General features: G+C 44.7%; 1 protein-coding gene across 13 annotated transcripts in view; it reads right to left on the bottom strand.

Moving 5' to 3' along the window:
- Positions 1 to 17,897, bottom strand: part of LOC139278603 (phosphatidylinositol 3-kinase C2 domain-containing subunit gamma-like) — a 261,681-nt gene that overhangs the window by 202,457 nt on the left and 41,327 nt on the right. For all 13 annotated transcript variants that reach the window (XR_011596318.1, XR_011596319.1, XM_070897571.1 and 10 more), the window contains exons 5-8: positions 13,168 to 13,282; positions 9,425 to 9,536; positions 9,175 to 9,254; positions 3,510 to 3,573 (exon numbers count right to left, since the gene is read on the bottom strand). Coding sequence is in view for 11 of the 13 variants with exons in the window: in XM_070897571.1 (XP_070753672.1) it covers positions 3,510 to 3,573; positions 9,175 to 9,254; positions 9,425 to 9,536; positions 13,168 to 13,282 (371 nt within the window). In the remaining 2 variants the exon portion in view is untranslated. The remainder of the gene's footprint in view (positions 1 to 3,509; positions 3,574 to 9,174; positions 9,255 to 9,424; positions 9,537 to 13,167; positions 13,283 to 17,897) is intronic.

The raw sequence follows: 17,897 nt of genomic DNA, 5'->3' as shown, positions 1-17,897 counted from the left end.
CAAATCCAGCGATTCTGCAGCCAATAATTTCCGAAGGCTCACATCATGGTTGATGCCTACCACGAAGAAATCTCGCAGCAGGTCTTCCAACACGTTTCCGAACTTACACGGCTCAGCCAGACGCCTAAGGTCAGCGACAAATCCCGACACATCCTGGCCCTCAACACGAACACGTGTGTAGAAGCGATAGAGTGAGATGATGATCCCCTCTTTTGGCTAGAGATGTTCACGCATCAGAGCGCATAAATCCCCATACTCTTTTTCCGTTGGATGTGCAGGCGAGAGAAGATTCTTTGAGGCCATAAATTTTTGGACCACAAACTGTGAGGAAAACCGCCCTGCGCCTACGTGCGTCAGCATCTCCCTCCATATTGTTTTCCACGGAAGACTGATCCAGGCAGTCGATAAAATCCGGCCAATCCTCGCCATCCACGAATCTCTCCAGAATTCCAATGGTGCCCATTGTGCATGCAAAGGTTCTTAAATTATCTCATTGCCAAATGTAATGTATATAATGACTCGAAAGACTTGTTACTGTAAGCTCACTCAGGTGCAAACCTGGTTCAACTTTATTCGCACCCAAAGTGCGCACATGACATGGTACTCGCTCTTATATACCAGGGCCCGCGCACACGCGCATATAGCCTGATGACCTCAGAAAGTGGCGCCCCCTGGTGTCTAGTGACCCCAAGCATCAATACATAACACTCAGTGAAGATATTTCTCCTCATCTCAGTCCTAAATGTGGACTCCTTATTCTGAGACTGTGACCCTTGGTTCTAGACTCCCAAGTCAGGGGAAATATCCTCCCGGTCAAGTCCTGTAAGAATTTTGTATGTGTCAATGAGGTCACTTCTCTTATTTTTATAAACTCTAAAGAATATAGGCCTAGACTACTCCATCTCTCCTCATAGGACAATCCTCCCATCCCAGCAATCAGTCTGGTGAATCTTTGTTGCACTCCCTCTATAGGTAAGGAGACCAAAACTGTACACAAAACTTCAGGTGTAGTCTCACCAGGGCCCTATATAATTGCAGTAAGATGTCTTTACTCTTATACTCAAATCCTCTTGTAATAAAGGCCAATGTATCATTTGCCTTCTTAATTGCTTGCTGTACCTGCATGTTAACTTTCAGTAATTTGCATACAAGGACACTTGGGTCCCTCTGAACACCAACATTTCCCAATCTCTCACCATTTAAAAAATACTCGTTTTCTATTTTTCCTACCAAAGTGGATAACTTCACATTTCTCCACATTATATTCCATTTGCTATGTTCTTGCCCACTCACTTTGCCTGTCTATATCTCCTTGAAGTCTCTTTGCATCCTCCTCACATCTTACATTCCCACCTAGCTTTGTATCATCAGCAAACTTGGATATATTACATTTGGTCCCCTCATCTACATCATTGATCTGATTGTGAATAGCTGAGGCCCAAGCACTGATCCTTACAGAACCCCACTAGTTATAGCCTGCCAACCTGAAAATGACCCATTTATTTCTACTCTCTGTTTTCTGTCTGTTAACCAAGCCTCAACGTTAACTAATCTTCAAGCTCAAATCCATACCCATGTACATGCACTTTCTAACAAGGCATGACTGGTTATCAAGGACAGCAACCAGGATTTCCCACCCCGCTCTCCCCTCCCCATCCCAACAAACCTGGAACACCGAGAGTGGTTATAATGCATCTGTCGCAACCATTACATCAGCCAAGTCAACACAGACCAGGAATCCATTGTGTGACCTAAATGATCTGCCTGGTTCATATCACACTAAGCTGTATAGTTATTCCCAACAAGCCTTCAAGACCGTCTCTCACACTATCCCCTTGAGATTGCCAATCTTTGGGCACAACCCACTGGAAACTGAGTTTACACTGTCCAAATGCATTCCACTTTAAGGCATTTTCTTTCATCCGCTCAGCTTCTATAGCTGAAGGGACAGTGTGGTAACAGTGTGTCACCCAGACATTATTAAAGAAATTAAACATGTAATAAGATACATCACAATGATAAATCACTATTTACAGACTTGCAAGAATTGTTTCAAGGATCTATTACACTCTGGTATGAAACAATAAAGGAAAGGCTTGAAGCAGAAATCATCAAATATATCTTAATAAATTAGCCATTAGATAGAGACATTTACACATGCAAAATTATGTTTTGGTGCAACTTTAAATTAAAAATGTTTATGATTGTTGTGCAGGCTATTCTGAATAGTTCAATTTTGCTGCTGCTTTATATTGCAATTGCTTTCTTGAATCAAAATTAAAAAAAACTATTTTGTGTATTCCACTCAATTACAACAATACTGGCTAGATTCGAGCTACAACCACACACACTCAACCAGGCACCATCAGCATAAAAAAAAATTAGAATAAAGAGATTGTCAATCAAGGCATGCTCTCTATCACCCACGAGCCATCCAATAGACTTCCCCGACAGATATGTTTTATTTGCAACTCGCTGTGCCAATAAAGAACAGACCAAACACTTTATAGGCATCAATCTCCTTCATCAAACAACCTTTAGGTCTCTCATCATCACACATCATTCTCTGCCAGTTGGTCCCAGGCTTATTAAAATGTTGCTGTTCAGTCACACCTGAGGAGAAGGGTATTGAGTTACTTTCTGATTTCCCTCACCACCTCTATTTACCCTCAGCTTGCCCTTTCTCTCAGAGGGCATACAGATTGGGAACGTGCTGTGTAGTGATGACAGGCTCAACAGAATTGCAAACAATATTTATTGATTGTGCACTATTATTTTACTGTGCGTGACTTAGGAAAGAGTGAGGAAAAAAGATTGAGAGAGAGAAATTGTGAGAAGGAAGGATTGTGAAGTGGACACTGATTTTATACCATTCCTAGTTGTTATCAGGAGAGAGAGAGACAGACAGATAAGTGTTGTCCAGGACACCGGGAGTACTTCCCAGTTCTTCAAATAGTGCCGTGGAACATTTTACATCTCCCTGAGATGGCAGACCTTGGGTTAATGTCTCATCTGAAAGATGACACCTCCGACAGTCCAGCACTCCCTCAGTACTGCACGAGAGTGTCAGTCTAGGTAATACGCTACAGTCTCGAGTGGGGCTTCAACCCATGACCTACTGACTCCAACATCAGAGTGCTACCAATGCTCATTTGTGCAAAAGCAAAATGCAACACAAAGTAACAATATATTAAAGTATTGGACACACTGCTATCTGAGCCAGCCCTACATTAAAAAAATCTCTGCCCACTGTTCAACCTTCATGGTACTGAAGTCATTTATATTTCAGTATCTCCTAGCAATTGAATAATCTTATTCAAGATTCACCACTTGGCAATTATAGGCTTCTATGTTATTAAGTATTCATTCAAAAGGACCATATGGTCAGGCATCAGAGTATTCTGCATGCATACAGAGCTTGCTTAATATGAGGATGGATGGATTAAGGAGACATTTTATTTCGAGAAGTTTTTCCAGTTGCATTGCTGCTTCACATTCTCCCATCATACCTGACTGGAGAATAAACTGCTTGCCTCATGGTGATAGCTATTGAGCTTTGAACTCAGGACTTTCCTGTGGAAATAACATTTGAAACATTAAGCTCTGCAAAAGCTATCCACAGCACAGAAGCACAAACTGACAGCGTTTTATTAAATGTCGTTAAATTTAAGGCAATTAAAGCTAGGACAAAGAAATCTTCATAGAACTATCCTTACATATAAAATATTTGCTGAATTTTTCATCAGGCAACTTCACAAAATGTTATTTATTGCAGATAATTTTGAAGATGCAGATAAAGGATTGTAAAAGTAAAAGTTGCATTGAAATCATATCTAAACCATTTGGAATGTGATAAATTAAGGTAACATCTATCTTTATGTCATGTATTACAGTAGCTAGAGTTAAAATAGAAGCTATCGTTCCTCATCAAATTTCAAAGTGGCAACTGGAGTTGTGCATAAAATTCAGTTAGGTTACAGGGACCTAGGAATTGGCCTTGGCCCAGACTCGGTGCTGTGTGACCAGCGCATGCCTGAACAGAGTGGCTCGAGGATCAATGGAAATTGGTCCTCGGGCCTAATTGACATATTGGTGTGAGCTGCCGGCACTGGTCATGCCACTACAGCCAGGTTGTCCGAACAAAGATATCAATGTTGTGTCACCTGCCTCGCTGGCAGCAGTCCTCAGGTGAGTTCCAGGAGGCTGGATTGGAGTGGGACAGGGGAGTGGGGGCAGGGGGGGCGGTTCTGATCGTAACAATTGTGGAGACATAGACTATCCAAAACTATCTGTCCTGGTCTACACATGAAGAACTGGTTCATGCGGATTGCATTCACGCATTTTAAAAGAATCTAGACAAGAGATAGCAGAGGCATTACTACACATATTTAATAATTCGCTAGAAAAAGGCGTAGTGCCAGAGGACTAGCGGATAGCTAACGTAATACCTATATTTAAGAAGGGGGAATTATAGACCAGTCAACTTAACATCAGTGGTGGGAAAAATAATAGAATCCCTACTAAAGGAGAAAATAGAAGAACACCTAGAAACCAAAAATATAATAATGAATAGTCAACATGGATTTCAAAAGGGCAAGTCTTGCATGACCAACCTTGTTGAATTTTTAGAAGCGGTAATAGAGAGTAGACAATGGTAATGCAGTAGACATAATATATCTAGATTTTCAAAAGGCCTTCGATAAGGTACCCCATAATAGACTGATGAGCAAGGACAGAGAATGCAGAGCCAGGGGACAAGTCACAGAATGGATAACTAGCCAGCTTCAAGACAGAAAGCAGAGAGTAGGGGTAAAAGATAACAATTCAGAGTGGCAGAAGGTGGGTAGTGGTGTTCCACGAGGATCAGTGCTGGGACCACTATTGTTCAATTTATATTAACGATTTTGACTTTGGAATGAAAAAAACAATTTCTAAATTTGCAGATGACACCAAATTGTGTGTGTGTGTGGGGGGAGGGGGGAAGGGGGTCAATACTGAGGAGGGCTGCAACAAATTACAGGAGGACATTAGTTAACTTGCAGAATGGGCATATAATTGGCAAATGATGTTCAACACAGATAAATGTGAGATATTACATTTTGGTAGGAAGAATAAGGAGGTTGTTTATGACTTGGAGGGTGCGAGTCTAGGTAGGGTAGAGGAACAAAGGGATCTTCAAGTACAAATACACAAATCACTAAATGTTGTGACACAGGTTAGCAAGGCCATAAAAAAAGCAAACCAAGCACTAGGGTTTATTTCTAGGAGGTAGAGAATTGAAAAGTAGGGAAGTTCTGGTCGCCATATTATAAAAAGGATATAGAGGCACGGGAGAGGGTGCAGAGAAGATTTACAAGGATGATACCAGAAATGCGAGGGTATACATATCAGGAAAGGATGAATAGGCTGGATCTCATTTCTCTTGAAAAAAGACAGAGGGATCACCCAATAGTGGTCTTTAAAATTATGAAAGGTTTTGATAGAATGAATACAGAAAGAATGTTTCCACTTGTGGGGAAGAACATAACTAGAAGCCATCAATATAAGATAGTCACCAATAAATCCAATAGAGAATTCAGAATAAACTTCTTTACCCAAAGAGTGGTGAGAATGTGGAACTCGCTACCACAGATAGTGGTTGAAGCAAATAGTATAGATGCATTTAAGGGGAGACTAGACAATCATATGAGGGAGAAGGGAATAGAGGGTTATGTGGATAGATTTAGAATAGAAAAGAAGGGAGGAGACTCGTGTGGAGCATAAACGCCGGCATGGACTGGTTGGGCCGAATAGCCTGTTTCTGTGCCGTATTCCTATGTAATCCCTAGGTATCTCTGTTCTTCCACTCTCTTCAGTGTCTTTTTATTGAGTGTCTCCACCCATTCCTTATTTTTCCTCCCAAAAAGCAGCACCTCACACTTTGACAGTAAATTGCATCTGCCACCTGTCTGCCCATTCTATTTATCTTCTCCTGACGACTTTGACTGTCCTCCTCGCTGTTTGCCAAACCCCTTACTTTTGTGCCATCAGTAAATTTTGATACTTTATTTCCTATGCCCCCAGCCCAAATCAGCCTATGATAGCAAGAACAAATGTAGATTCAGCAATGACCTGCGGAGTGCCCTATTTCCCACTCTTCTCCCATCTGAGCAACACCCATTAATCCTGACACTTTGTTTCCTGTCAATCAATCAACCAGCTATCCATTCAGATGCATTTCCTCTTGTGTCATAAAACTCAATTTTTCTAACGAGCCTCCTGAGAGATACCTTTTGGAATACCTTCTGAAAATCCATACAAACTACCTCTAATGCATTCCCTTCATCTTGAAGAAAGGCTGAGGGATGACCTATCAGAGGTCTTTAAAATTATGACAGGTTTTGATAGAGTGGATACAGAGAGAATGTTTCCACTCGTCACCAAGATGTCCAAAATGGAATTCAGAAGAAACTTCTTTAAGAAAAAAAAAAGGGAGGCTTATGACAGATACCGAGGGCTAAACACTGCAGAATCTCTGTGTAGAAAGTTCAGGGGTGAAATTAAAAAGGATATTTGGGAAAGCAAAGAGAGAACATGAAAAATTCTTGGCAAGTAAAATCAAGGAAAACCCAACGATGTTTTAGAAATACATTAAGAGCAAGAGGATAACTAAAGAAAGGGTAGGGCCTATTAGAGACCATGAGAGTATTGTGTGTGTGGAGGTGGAAGATGTGGGTATGGTTCTCAATGAATACTTTGCGTCCGTTTTCACAAAAGAGAGGGGCGATGCTGACACTGCTATTGAGGAGGAGGAGTGTGAAATATTAGATGAAATAAACATAGGGAGAGAGGAAGTATTAAGGGGTTTAGCAGCTTTGAAAGTGGATAAGTCTCCAGGCCCAGATGAAGTGGATCCCAGGCTGTTAAGCGAAGCAAAAGAGGAAATAGCAGAGGCTTTGCCCATCATTTTTCAATTCTCCCTGGCTTCAGGTGTGGTGCCAGAGGACTGGAGGATTGTTAATGTGGTACATTTGTTTAAGAAGGGAGAAAGGGATAGACTGAATAACTATAGACCAGTCAGCCTAACCTCAGTGGTGGGAAAATTATTGGAAAAAATCCTGAAGAACAGGATAAATATTCATTTAGAAAGACATGGATTAAATCAAGGACAGTCAGCACAGATTTGTTAAGGGAAGGTCATGTCTGATTAACTTGATTGCATTTTTCGAGGAGGTAACCAGGAAGGTCGATGAGGGCAAAGCGTATGATGTAGTAAATATTTAGCAAAACTTTTGATATGGTCCCACATGGCAGAAAAGTCATGAAAGTAAAAGCCCATCAGACTCAGGGCAAAGTGGAAAGTTGGATCCAAAATTGGCTCAGGAGCAGGAAGCAAAGGGTAATGGTTGATGGTTGTTTCTGTGATTGGAAGGATGTTTCCAGTGGGGTTCCACAGGGCTCAGTGCTGGGTCCCTTGCTTTTTGTGGTATATATCAGTGATCTAGACTTGAATATAACGGGTGTGATTAAGAAGTTTGCAGATGATACTAAAATCGGCTGTGTGGTTGATAATGAAGAAGAAAGCTACAGACTGCAGGAAGATATCAATCAACTGGTCAGGTGGGCAGAACAGTGGCAAATGGCATTTAATCCAGAGAAGTGTGAGGTAATGCATTTGGGGAGGGCTAACAAGGAAAGGGAATATACATTAAATGATAGGACACTAAGTGTAGAGGAGAAAGGGACCTTGGATTGCATGTCCACAGATCCCTGAAGGTAGCAGGTCAGGTAGATAAGGTGGTTAAGAAGGCATACTGAATGCTTGCCTTTATTAGCTGAGGCATAGAATACAAGAGCAGAGGGGTTATGTTTAAATTGTATAAAACACTGGTTAGGCCACAGCTGGAGTACTGCGTGCAGTTCTGGTCATCGCATTACAGGAAGGATGTGATTGCACTGGAGAGGGTACAAAGGAGATTTACGAGGATGTTGCCGGGAGTGGAGAATCTTAGCTATGAGGACAGATTGGATATGCTGGGTTTATTTCCCTTGGAACAGAGGCGGCTGAGGGGAGACCTCATTGAGGTGTATAAAATTGAGGGGCCTAGATATAATGAATAGAAAGGACCTATTTCCCTTAGCAGAGGGGTCAACAACCAGGGGGTATAAATTGAAAGTAATTGGTAGAAGGTTTGGGGGGGGGGGGGGGGATATGAGGGGAAATTTCTTCACGCAGGAGGGTTATGGCGGTCAGGAACTCACTGCCTGAAGGAGTGGTAGAGGCAGAAACCCTCACCACATTTTAAAAGTACTTGGATGTGCACTTGAAGTTCCGTAATCTGCAGGGTTACGGAACTAGAGCTGAAAAGTGGGATTAGACTGGATAGCCTCTTGTTGGCCGGCACGGACACGATGGGCAGAAATGGCCTCCTTCTGTGCTGTAAACTTTTATGATTCTATACCCAAAGAGTGGTGAGAATGTGGAACTCGTTACCACAAGGTGTGGTTGAAGTGAATAGTATCGATGCATTTAAGGGGAGGCTAGACAAGCATATGAGGGAGAAGGGAATAGAGGGTTATGCTGATAGATTTAGATGACGAAAGACAGGAGGAGGCTCGGGTGGAGCATAAACGCTGGCATGGACTGGTTGGGCCGAATGGCCTGTTTCTGTGCCATATATCCTAGGTAATCCTATGTAACGTGGGCAAGAACTTTGAATCCCAGTGGGAACATAACCTGATGTAAGTCAATGCTTCAGAAAGATGGAGATGAAATTGAAAGGGCTTTTGGAAGGGTGGAAGGACGGTAAAGAAAAGGATAAAAGAAAGATTATCGTGAACTTTCCTATACCAGGCAACATTGCTGATTGGAAAATGATGCACATAGAGATGGTGGCATTGTGTCATCTATAAGAGCCTCCCTCAGCCATATACCTTCTGGGCAAAACTATAAATGTAGAATACAAGGCAGCCATGTTATTCTTAGGGAGTGAATAGAAATCTTGTACAGAAGATGCTAGTAGCCAAAAGTAATTGGACAAAGCAGAGCCCATTGAGTTGCTTTTTCATATTTCATGATGAGTCAGATATTCTTCCACAAATATTTTATCTAGCCTTTTTGTTAAGCTTGAAAACAATGTTGAACATCATTCACATTAATATTTATGGTCAGAAATCTCAGCAGACGGTTCTTACCTGGATAGGCTCACTTTACATGCACCGTTTTCTATGGCTACAGATTGATGAAGAGTGGACTGACTCTGGTCATCTCCCACCTGTTGAGGGAAAATCAACAATTTAGGATAAGTTAATAGGCTTGGATTTACTTAGAACCCGATGTTGATATTAGGATTAATAGTAAAGAAAGATCATTAATATTTTGGGTCTTTGCCTCAAACAATAAAAGTGCAATGTGAACAAAGTTCTGAGCAAAATGATGTCTTACAGTTCGAGCCAACACACGTTGGAGATCGCTGTATCGAAGTAGCTGAAGCCTGATGTCATTGTTAAGTTTCAGATAATGCTGCAGGCACTCATGGCTCCCTAAAGTACAGGGGCTAGACCAAGAAGATTATATTATATTCAGTAATAACATCTTGCATGGGAAAAACTAATGCATATAATCACATAAATCCTTTGTCACCAGCAAATTCTTTATTTGCCCAAACAATGCTGCTATTATGATGGTGAGGAAGAGAGAGATTTTTGTGTCTTCTCCACTCCGTTTGTTGCTGGGCGGTCAGCTTCCAGCGCTCTGCAGTGATCCTCAAGTCCGGTTTAGCGGTGGCGCTGAGCAGCACCACCCGGAAGAGCTGCGCCCGGTGTGCAACGCCGCTGGTTGCAACACTGGCATGAGTTTTGATTCTTGCCCGACCCATATGCTGCAAAGCGCGCCCCGCAGTGACCACCTGGGAAATCAGGCGGTCCAACTATACCAACAGTGGAGCGATAGGTAATGGACTCCTAAGGTAAGTGTGATTGCCTTTTCTTTTAATTTTTTTTGTGATTTGTGTTGTGGTGGTGTGGGCAATGTTTTTGTGTGTTTTTTTTATATAAAAAGGTGTACCCCCCCCCCCCCCACAAGTGTCTCTTGGAGCACTCCCGGCCCGGCTCTTTAACTCAGGAGTCTCCCATCCTAACTCCTCAAGAGAGGTGTGCAACGTACAATGCCTCCCTTAGTGCTGCGCCCCCTGACTCAGGGCCCAGCAGCCCAAACTTACCTATTGAGGCGCAAACTATTCCTGGCCGCCATCTTTCCTGTCCCGCAGCCATTATCGCCCCAAAGACATCAAAGCCAAAAATCCAGCCCCAGGAATGTACACTTGAATTTCAGGTTGTTGGAAAACGCTGAGTCGCACTTTTCCAAAGATGCAACTTTGTCGAGTTGCTGCAGTGCATCCTGTAGACTATTGCATCAACAGTATGCCGGTGATGGATGGGTCTGTGGGGGGGGGGGGGGGGGGGGGGGCAGAAAGAACTTGCGATCACCAGCGCACCAGCGATAAGGGAGTAAAGAGTTATGGGGAGCGGGCAGGGAAGTGAAGCTCAGTCCATGATCAGATCAGCCATGATCGTATTGAATGGCGGAGCAAGCTCGAGGGGCCAGATGGCGTACTCCTGCTCCTATCTCATGTTCTTATGTTGCCAGCAGGGATATTCTGAATGTTCCTGCTGCATTTTTCCTGAAGTTCTTGGCTCTTTCACAAGAGTTTATTGGAATGCTGTTTGGCTGATGAAAGGTTTCCCGTGATCCTTCAGCCCATCAGGTTGAAATGCTATTAAACATTGGTGGTAAACAAGGGGCACCTTTAGCGAATGTGGTGCCATTATTTTCACTCTTTGATCAACTGGGTTACTCAGACCAATGAAGTAAATCATGGGATGGGTTGGAGTGTCAGTGCAGTGCAATGCACCTTGATTTGACACTATCTATTAATCACTTGTTTTCAAGGCCAATATTTCCACAGTTTAAAATTACATCCCTGCTGAGGATGTGGTCAGAGTTGTATAAAATGTTTGTAAGCTGCACAGCTGTGCTGGCAACGGGCAAAGCCAACGCATGCCCAGAGGAACAATGTGCCAAAATCTTAATATTGGACGATGGCACCTTACCCGATTTATCCACAATGGGCACTGTTGTTCGTATTCTGACTGTGGTGGTTGAGAGCATTGACTATTTTCAGTTTCCAACTAAACCTCAGGGGAAAAAACCCATGGAAACACCTACACCCCTGCCTGCTGGTTATAGAACAAACAGGAACCTCCAGGAAATCTAACTCAACATTTAGCAGAAAATCATAGATTCTCTTCTAATATGCTCAGTCCCAAGGAATCTCAATTTGAAGGGCCAGCAGCAGGGTTGGTGTCCATTGGGGTTGGCATCTTTGGCAGTCTGCCCAATATCTTTGCTCACATGCCCCTGGCTCCCGTTATTCAAGTGGTGTTTATCCATTTGGCCACCCCATTTCTACTTTCCCTGAAAGGACTTTAAAACCTGCTAATGACATTTCAAAGGCTTTCTGTAAAACCACTCAGCTGTGCAATAGGTTGGAGGATCTCGATGGGGAAATTCTGCTTTTCAGCCTGTTGCACATGATAGCAAAATGCTCGAACAACTATTATGGCTGAGCACCCCTATCCCACACAAGAACCAGCTGATACGGAGCAGTCAGCAGTTATCAACCCAACTGATTTACTGGCGTCCTTTGGGAAAAGGAAACTGTTATGTATGTAAAGATTGTAATGGTGTAAGACTTGCCACCAGAGGGCACAACTGTTGGAGGCCCACGGGTCACCTGCACACCTCGTGCAAGGGAGTATAAAAGGTTATCTGCCATGCTGCTCAGGCACTCTGGAGTTGTATTAAAGAGACTAAGGTCACATCAGTTTTAGCTCACAGTATTCAGTCTTGTGGAGTTCCTCCATACTTAACAGAAACCTACTGCCCTTACCATATATGGCCTACACGTGACTCCAGTCTTCTCACCAATGTGGGTGATTCTTAACTGGCCTCTGTAGTGGTCAAGCAAGTCACTCAGTTGTACCACCACCTTCACAGGGCAACTAGGGATGGGAAATAAGTGCAATTCTTGTGAACGATGCCCACATCCCAAGAATGAATTAGCAGAAAAGTTCTGGAATGCTATGCTTGCCGAAACCACAAAATTAAACTACCTGCAATAAATTGAAGCCAATATTAATTTGCGAGGGAGGAGTGACAGCAATAAATCTGATAGCTCTTCCTTTGGCCATTGCTCCACTGAAGAGATCAGACCCTCTACACAAACCAGCCTGCTACCATTTGTTTCATTCTCTCCAAGTACAAATTACACATCAGATAACCGCCCCCCCCCCCGGCACCCCCTTGTGTTGAAGACACTTAGAAAAAAGGTTCAATGTTTTTTTGAGCACAGGGAAGTTCAGTTGGATATGCAAGCTTCATCTCAAATCGGAAAGAACCACTTCCCATGTGGAATTACCAGCAACTTTAAGGGGAGGCTGGACAGGTATGAGGGAGAAGGGAATAGAGGGTTTTGCTGATAGATTTAGAGGAGGAAAGATGGGAGGTGGCTCGAGTGAAGCATAAACGCCGACATGGACTGGTTGGGCCGAATGGCCTATTTCTGTGCCGTATATCCTAGGTAACTTAATTAGGAGTTTGTTGAGCCGGAAATGAAATGTTAATTGTTCTTAGAATGGAGAGTAGTTTGAAGTTTCTTTAAGATCGGCTTTGTGTACAGCAATTAATGTGTGTATACAGGATGTAGATACAGGTCCTGGATTGTTCAGTGTAAAATCCAAACTCATCAAACTGGAGTCGCTCCCCCACATGGGCCCCGCTCTCTGGTTATTAAGCCGGAGCAGTTTGATGTAAGTGACAGCAAATTTCTACCCTTTAAAATTGAAAGCAATTTAGGAACATTGGAACAGATGTGAACCATTCAGCCCCTCGAGTCATTCAATTAGACCATGGCTGATCTGTACCTCAACTTAATTCGCCCGCCTTTGGTCCACATCCCGTGATACCCTGGTCTAAAAAAATAATCTATTGATCTCTGACTTGAAAGCTCCCATTTTCCCAAAATCCACAGCCTTTTGGGGGCAGAGACTTCCAGATTTCTACCACCCTTTGTGTGAAATGTTAATTTCATAAGGCAGCAATGAGCAAGCGGTACACAAATAACTTACTTCTGCAAAACCTCTTCAGCATCACAGAGCTTTAAAACATAATCATCCTCAGCTTCGGAACTTTGCTGCGAGTCGGACAGGATCCTGAGAATGAGTTCCTCGACGGTGGAGCCAGCTGGAAAGATTAGGGAAGAGGATTTGACAAATGTGTTAGCACAGTCGGACGCTTCCTCTTATTGTTTTTTTTGACAACATTCTTGTCCACTGATAGAAAATATTCTCATCATACAACTTCTAGCACGGCTGGTGTAGCGGTGATGGAAATTGCACAGAAACGTTTTTGTACTCTTAATGTTAACTTGCTCTAATCTGGTAGATGGTGGGTACAAACTGACGTAATGCGAGCGGTGCTTGTGCGGAGTTTGAGGTGCAGACATTGAGAGAAAGGAGCAATTTCATACAAAATTCTTAACTGTTGTAATTGTTTGGAGTGACTGAAGGAGGCCCATCAAGGCCTGTGCCGATGTTAGCTCTTGAACTGGAGCCGTTTAAATCAGATCCCATGGCGGGAACGTTTACCTTCCCGGCGGGTTGGATGGGTGAGGGCCGCGAATTCGGGCGGAGAGCCCGAAGATGTGAAACCTGCATTCTCCCTGTGACTTTTAGTTAATGGCACCTACTGAACAAGCCATGCACATTTCCGAGCCCTATCTGATGACGTCATCGATGACTCATTTCCAGCAGGGATATTTAAAGCAGCCTTGGCCACATCGCATTAGAAGGTTCCTGTAGGAGTGTGGAGGGAGTATTGAGTTATTGCTGCAAGTTATAAAAATGGGCTCCCAAAGTCAGAGGTCTGTACCCCGCTTTTTGGATGCCTCAATACAGAATCTGGTGGAGGGAGTCAAAGCACGCAGGGAGGTCCTCTTCCCTGCTGATGGGCAGACGAGACCGCCCCAAGAGACAAAAAAGGCATGGTTTGAAATTACTGAGGTGGTCAGCAGCAGGAATGTTGTCAGGAGGATATGGGTGCAGTGCAGGAAGAGATTCAATGATCTGATGAGATCAGGAAAGGTGAGTGAACTGCCACACAGCGCTTCATCCTGATGTCCCTGTCACCAATCAGTATGCCTTCCCATGCCTACTCCTGCACATCACTTGCACCAACATATTTTCCAGGTCCACCCATCCCTCTATGTGCATACTCACAGCCCCATGTGACTAACCACCCCTCACACTCACCCTCATCCGGAAGAAAGAAATGTTATTATTAAGGTCCGTTACTGTTTACACACATATAAATGTATTTATTTTCACCACTTTCTGGTCATACCCATTTTTGTCTGCTACCTTGGAAGTGGCTCAGTGAGTTGGAGTGAATAGTGAGACATAACGTAACCTCCAGCAATGGCGGTTTATGTGAAAGGAATGGCTTGGTCATCGTAGGGATGCTTTATTGTGCTGTTGTGGCGGAGGGGTGGCGGGGGAAACTTGGCTCAGCATGTGGCAGCCATGTGGGTGCATGGCAGCAAGTTAAGTAAATCTGGCCATGATGAGCCCATCCCTGGCAGCAATGTGCTCAAGTACTGGTGCCATCTGCACTCGGGTTCCTCCTGCACCTCCTCGTCTTCCAGTTGATGCTCTTCCTCCTGCTCCTCTGAAGAGGCGGTGTGCTCTGCGCCTTGCTGCTCATGCAGCGCTAATCCTCACTGCTGTGCTATGTTGTGCAGGGTGCAGCATATGACGATGATTCTGGAGACCCTGGCCGGTGCGTACTGAAGGGCTCCTCCAGATCAGTAAAAGTATCAAGCACATCTGGAGCATGCCGATTGCTTGCTCTATGACACATCTGGTGGAGATGTGGCTTTTATTGTATCTCTCCTCGTCCTCATTGCTTGGCCTCCTCAAGGGTGTCATGAGCCACGTCTTTAGTGGATAGCCCTTGTCTCCGACAGCCAGCAAGTCTATTTGGAGGTGCGAAGAGCTGAGGGAGAGTGGACTGGTACAGAGTCATGGCAGCTGCCAGGGAATTTGGCACATATGTGCATGATGATCTTCCTATGGTTGCAGACGAGCTGCACATTGAGGGAGTGGAAGCCCTTGCGGTTCACGAAGACTCCTGGGTGATGATGAGGTGCCCAGAGGCCACATGTGAACTGTCAATGACGCCCTGCACCTGTGGGAAGCCAGACAGAGCGGCAAAGTCGAGCACCCGCTCAGTAACATTGGCCACATCAGTGGCAAAGTTCATATAATTGGCTGCCTTGTAAAACATGGTATTGGTGACCTGTGTGATGCATCTGTGGATGGCTGACTGCAAGATGCCACAAATGTCTTCTGCAGATCCCTGGAAGGAGCCCAAGGCGATGGTGGAGAGCGCTAATGACTTTGACAGCCACTGGTAAGGCATGGCCACCTGCTCCTCTGGGCTGCAGGTCTTGCTCCAGCAAGCTGCAAATGTCTGCGAGGATCTGGTGCAATAGCCTGAGCCTCCTTTAGCACTGCTGCTCAGTCTTGTTGAGGAAGCTCATCCTCTGCCTGTAAGTGGGGGGTATCGCCTTCGGCACGGTGCAGCCCAGTGCTGATGCCCGCTGTCCTGTGGAGCATCTGATCATTGAGAAGGTTGGTGTTGTTGTTGCTGGTGCTGGGGCTCAGCTTGGTCCGATTCGGAGTACCAGGGTGAGACAGTATAAATGACACCCATGTTGATGTAATAGATGGCAGGTCAAGTAGAGATCTTTTGTTATGTCCCCTGCAGCATCGCCGGGCGAAAACACCAACAGCTGCTTATTGGGAGCCCAGGTGCTTCAGGGGCGAAGGTTAAAGGGGAGATTGTCACGGTAAGTACCTAAATTTCTGAAATGATTTTTCTCAATTTTTTTTACATTCTCTGGGGCCGCAATCGATCGGTCTGGCACTGTGCTGGATCGCGGCTGCCGTCGGGGACCAGCTCACTGGTCCCAATGCAGAGCCTGCAGCTATGGCCTTTTCCTTTAAGGGAGGGAAGGAGCCTCAAAGTGGCAGCGGCAGCACAGCCCAGTGTATAGCGCGGCACCACTACCTCCGCCTGTGTCCTTTAGCGCTCTGGGAAGGAAGTGGCGCACTTGATTTAGTGCTCCACTTCCTTTCTGAAGCGCAAACACCAAATTTTTTAAAAAGATGAGAAACATGAGCGCCTGCCGCAAATTTTTTCAACTTTCAAATGTTTGTGCCCCAAACAGGACACTCCCAAATTTCTCCCCTAGACACCTAAATCTGTGTACAAAATGGAGTCAGCAAGAGCCTTTCCCTTCGACAAGTAAGGAGGGAGTATTTGTGGATTTCCATGCTCTGCAATAATGGGCCAAAAATTGCAGTCGGAGGCTTCCTGCGGGCAGGATTTTTAATATAAAAATAAGTAATGTTATTTTTTTCTATTAAAACTCTGACGCTGGTAAACGCAGGCCTTACGCCTGCTTTTACCAGGAGTAATAGTTTGAAGGACATTCGCATGGCAAGAGTTGGGCAAATAGGCCAAATCTCCACCCGCAAAGGCCCTTCTCCTGGGTATGCATTGAAACAGTCAAAAGAAATGCTGACAGTTCGCAAATGCCGGATTTAGGCGCATGCACATTGCAAGCCGAGAACCGGCAATTGCGGGGCCTCTACGGGTGGGTGTGCACATCGTACGCACCCGCGATTTTTGTCCTATTGACCTTGTGTTGTGTATGCAATAACTCAATTGACTGAATACTGTAAACTCCGAACAGGTACAAACCTGGCTCTACTTTATTAGGGCCCAAAGTGATTACATTACAAGATGGCTGGCCTTTTATACCTGGTGCACACAGCCCAATGCCCCGACAGTGGTGCCACTTGGTGGCTAGTAAACCCAAGCATACAGACATGACGCCTTGCACAATGGCCACTGAGTTTCCACCTCACGGTGAGAGACGAGGTTCCTGAGGTCATCCAGTAAAAATCAAAAGCTCTGGTTAAAAGCCCCGTTAAGGGTCCCACAACAAAACATTTAGACTTCTGAGTCCGTGCGCGTTAGGAAACCCGCGCGAGTTAAGTCCATCCCTAGTTCTCGGCCTTACCTTGCACCCTTTATAAATTCGCTCTTTTCAACTAATTATTCATTTCTCTTTTAAATGTAATTGTAACGGTAGATTTCCAGAGGCCTCACCTCTGGTGATGCATCTTGCGCACTGCGGTGGCTGATCTTGACTTTGTGCGATAGTGTAAAATGAAGTTGATGCAAATGAAAATGGGGAGAGATGTGTCATCATAGGCAGTCCCTCAGAATCGAGGAAGACTTGCTTCCACTCTTAAAATGAGTCCTTAGGTGGCTGAACAGACCAACACGAGAGCCACAGTCCCTGTCACAGGTCGGACAGATAGTCGTTGAGGGAAAGGGTGGGTGGGACTGGTTCACCGCATACTCTTTCCGCTGCCTGCGCTTGTTTTCTGTATGCTCTTGGCGATGAGACTCGAGGTGCTCAGTGCCCTCCCGGATGCACTTTCTCCACTTGGGGCGGTCTTTGGCCAGGGACTCCCAGGTGTCGGCGGGGATGTTGCATTTTATCAGGGAGGCTTTGAGGGTATCCTTGTAACATTTCCCCTGCCCACCTTTGACTCGTTTGCCGTGAAGGAGTTTCAAGTCGAGCGCTTGCTTTGGGAGTCTCGTGTCTGGCATGCGGACAATGTGGCCTGCCCAGCGGAGTTGATCAAGTGTGGTCAGTGCTTCAATGCTGGGGATGTTGGCCTGGTCTTGGATGCTAATGTTGGTGCGTCTGTCCTCCCAGGGG

The sequence above is a fragment of the Pristiophorus japonicus genome, chromosome 13, assembly GCF_044704955.1.
Source record: "Pristiophorus japonicus isolate sPriJap1 chromosome 13, sPriJap1.hap1, whole genome shotgun sequence".
NCBI lineage: Eukaryota > Metazoa > Chordata > Chondrichthyes > Pristiophoridae > Pristiophorus > Pristiophorus japonicus.
Note: the sequence above shows the minus strand (reverse complement) of the source record. Positions and strands in the feature narration are given on the sequence as shown.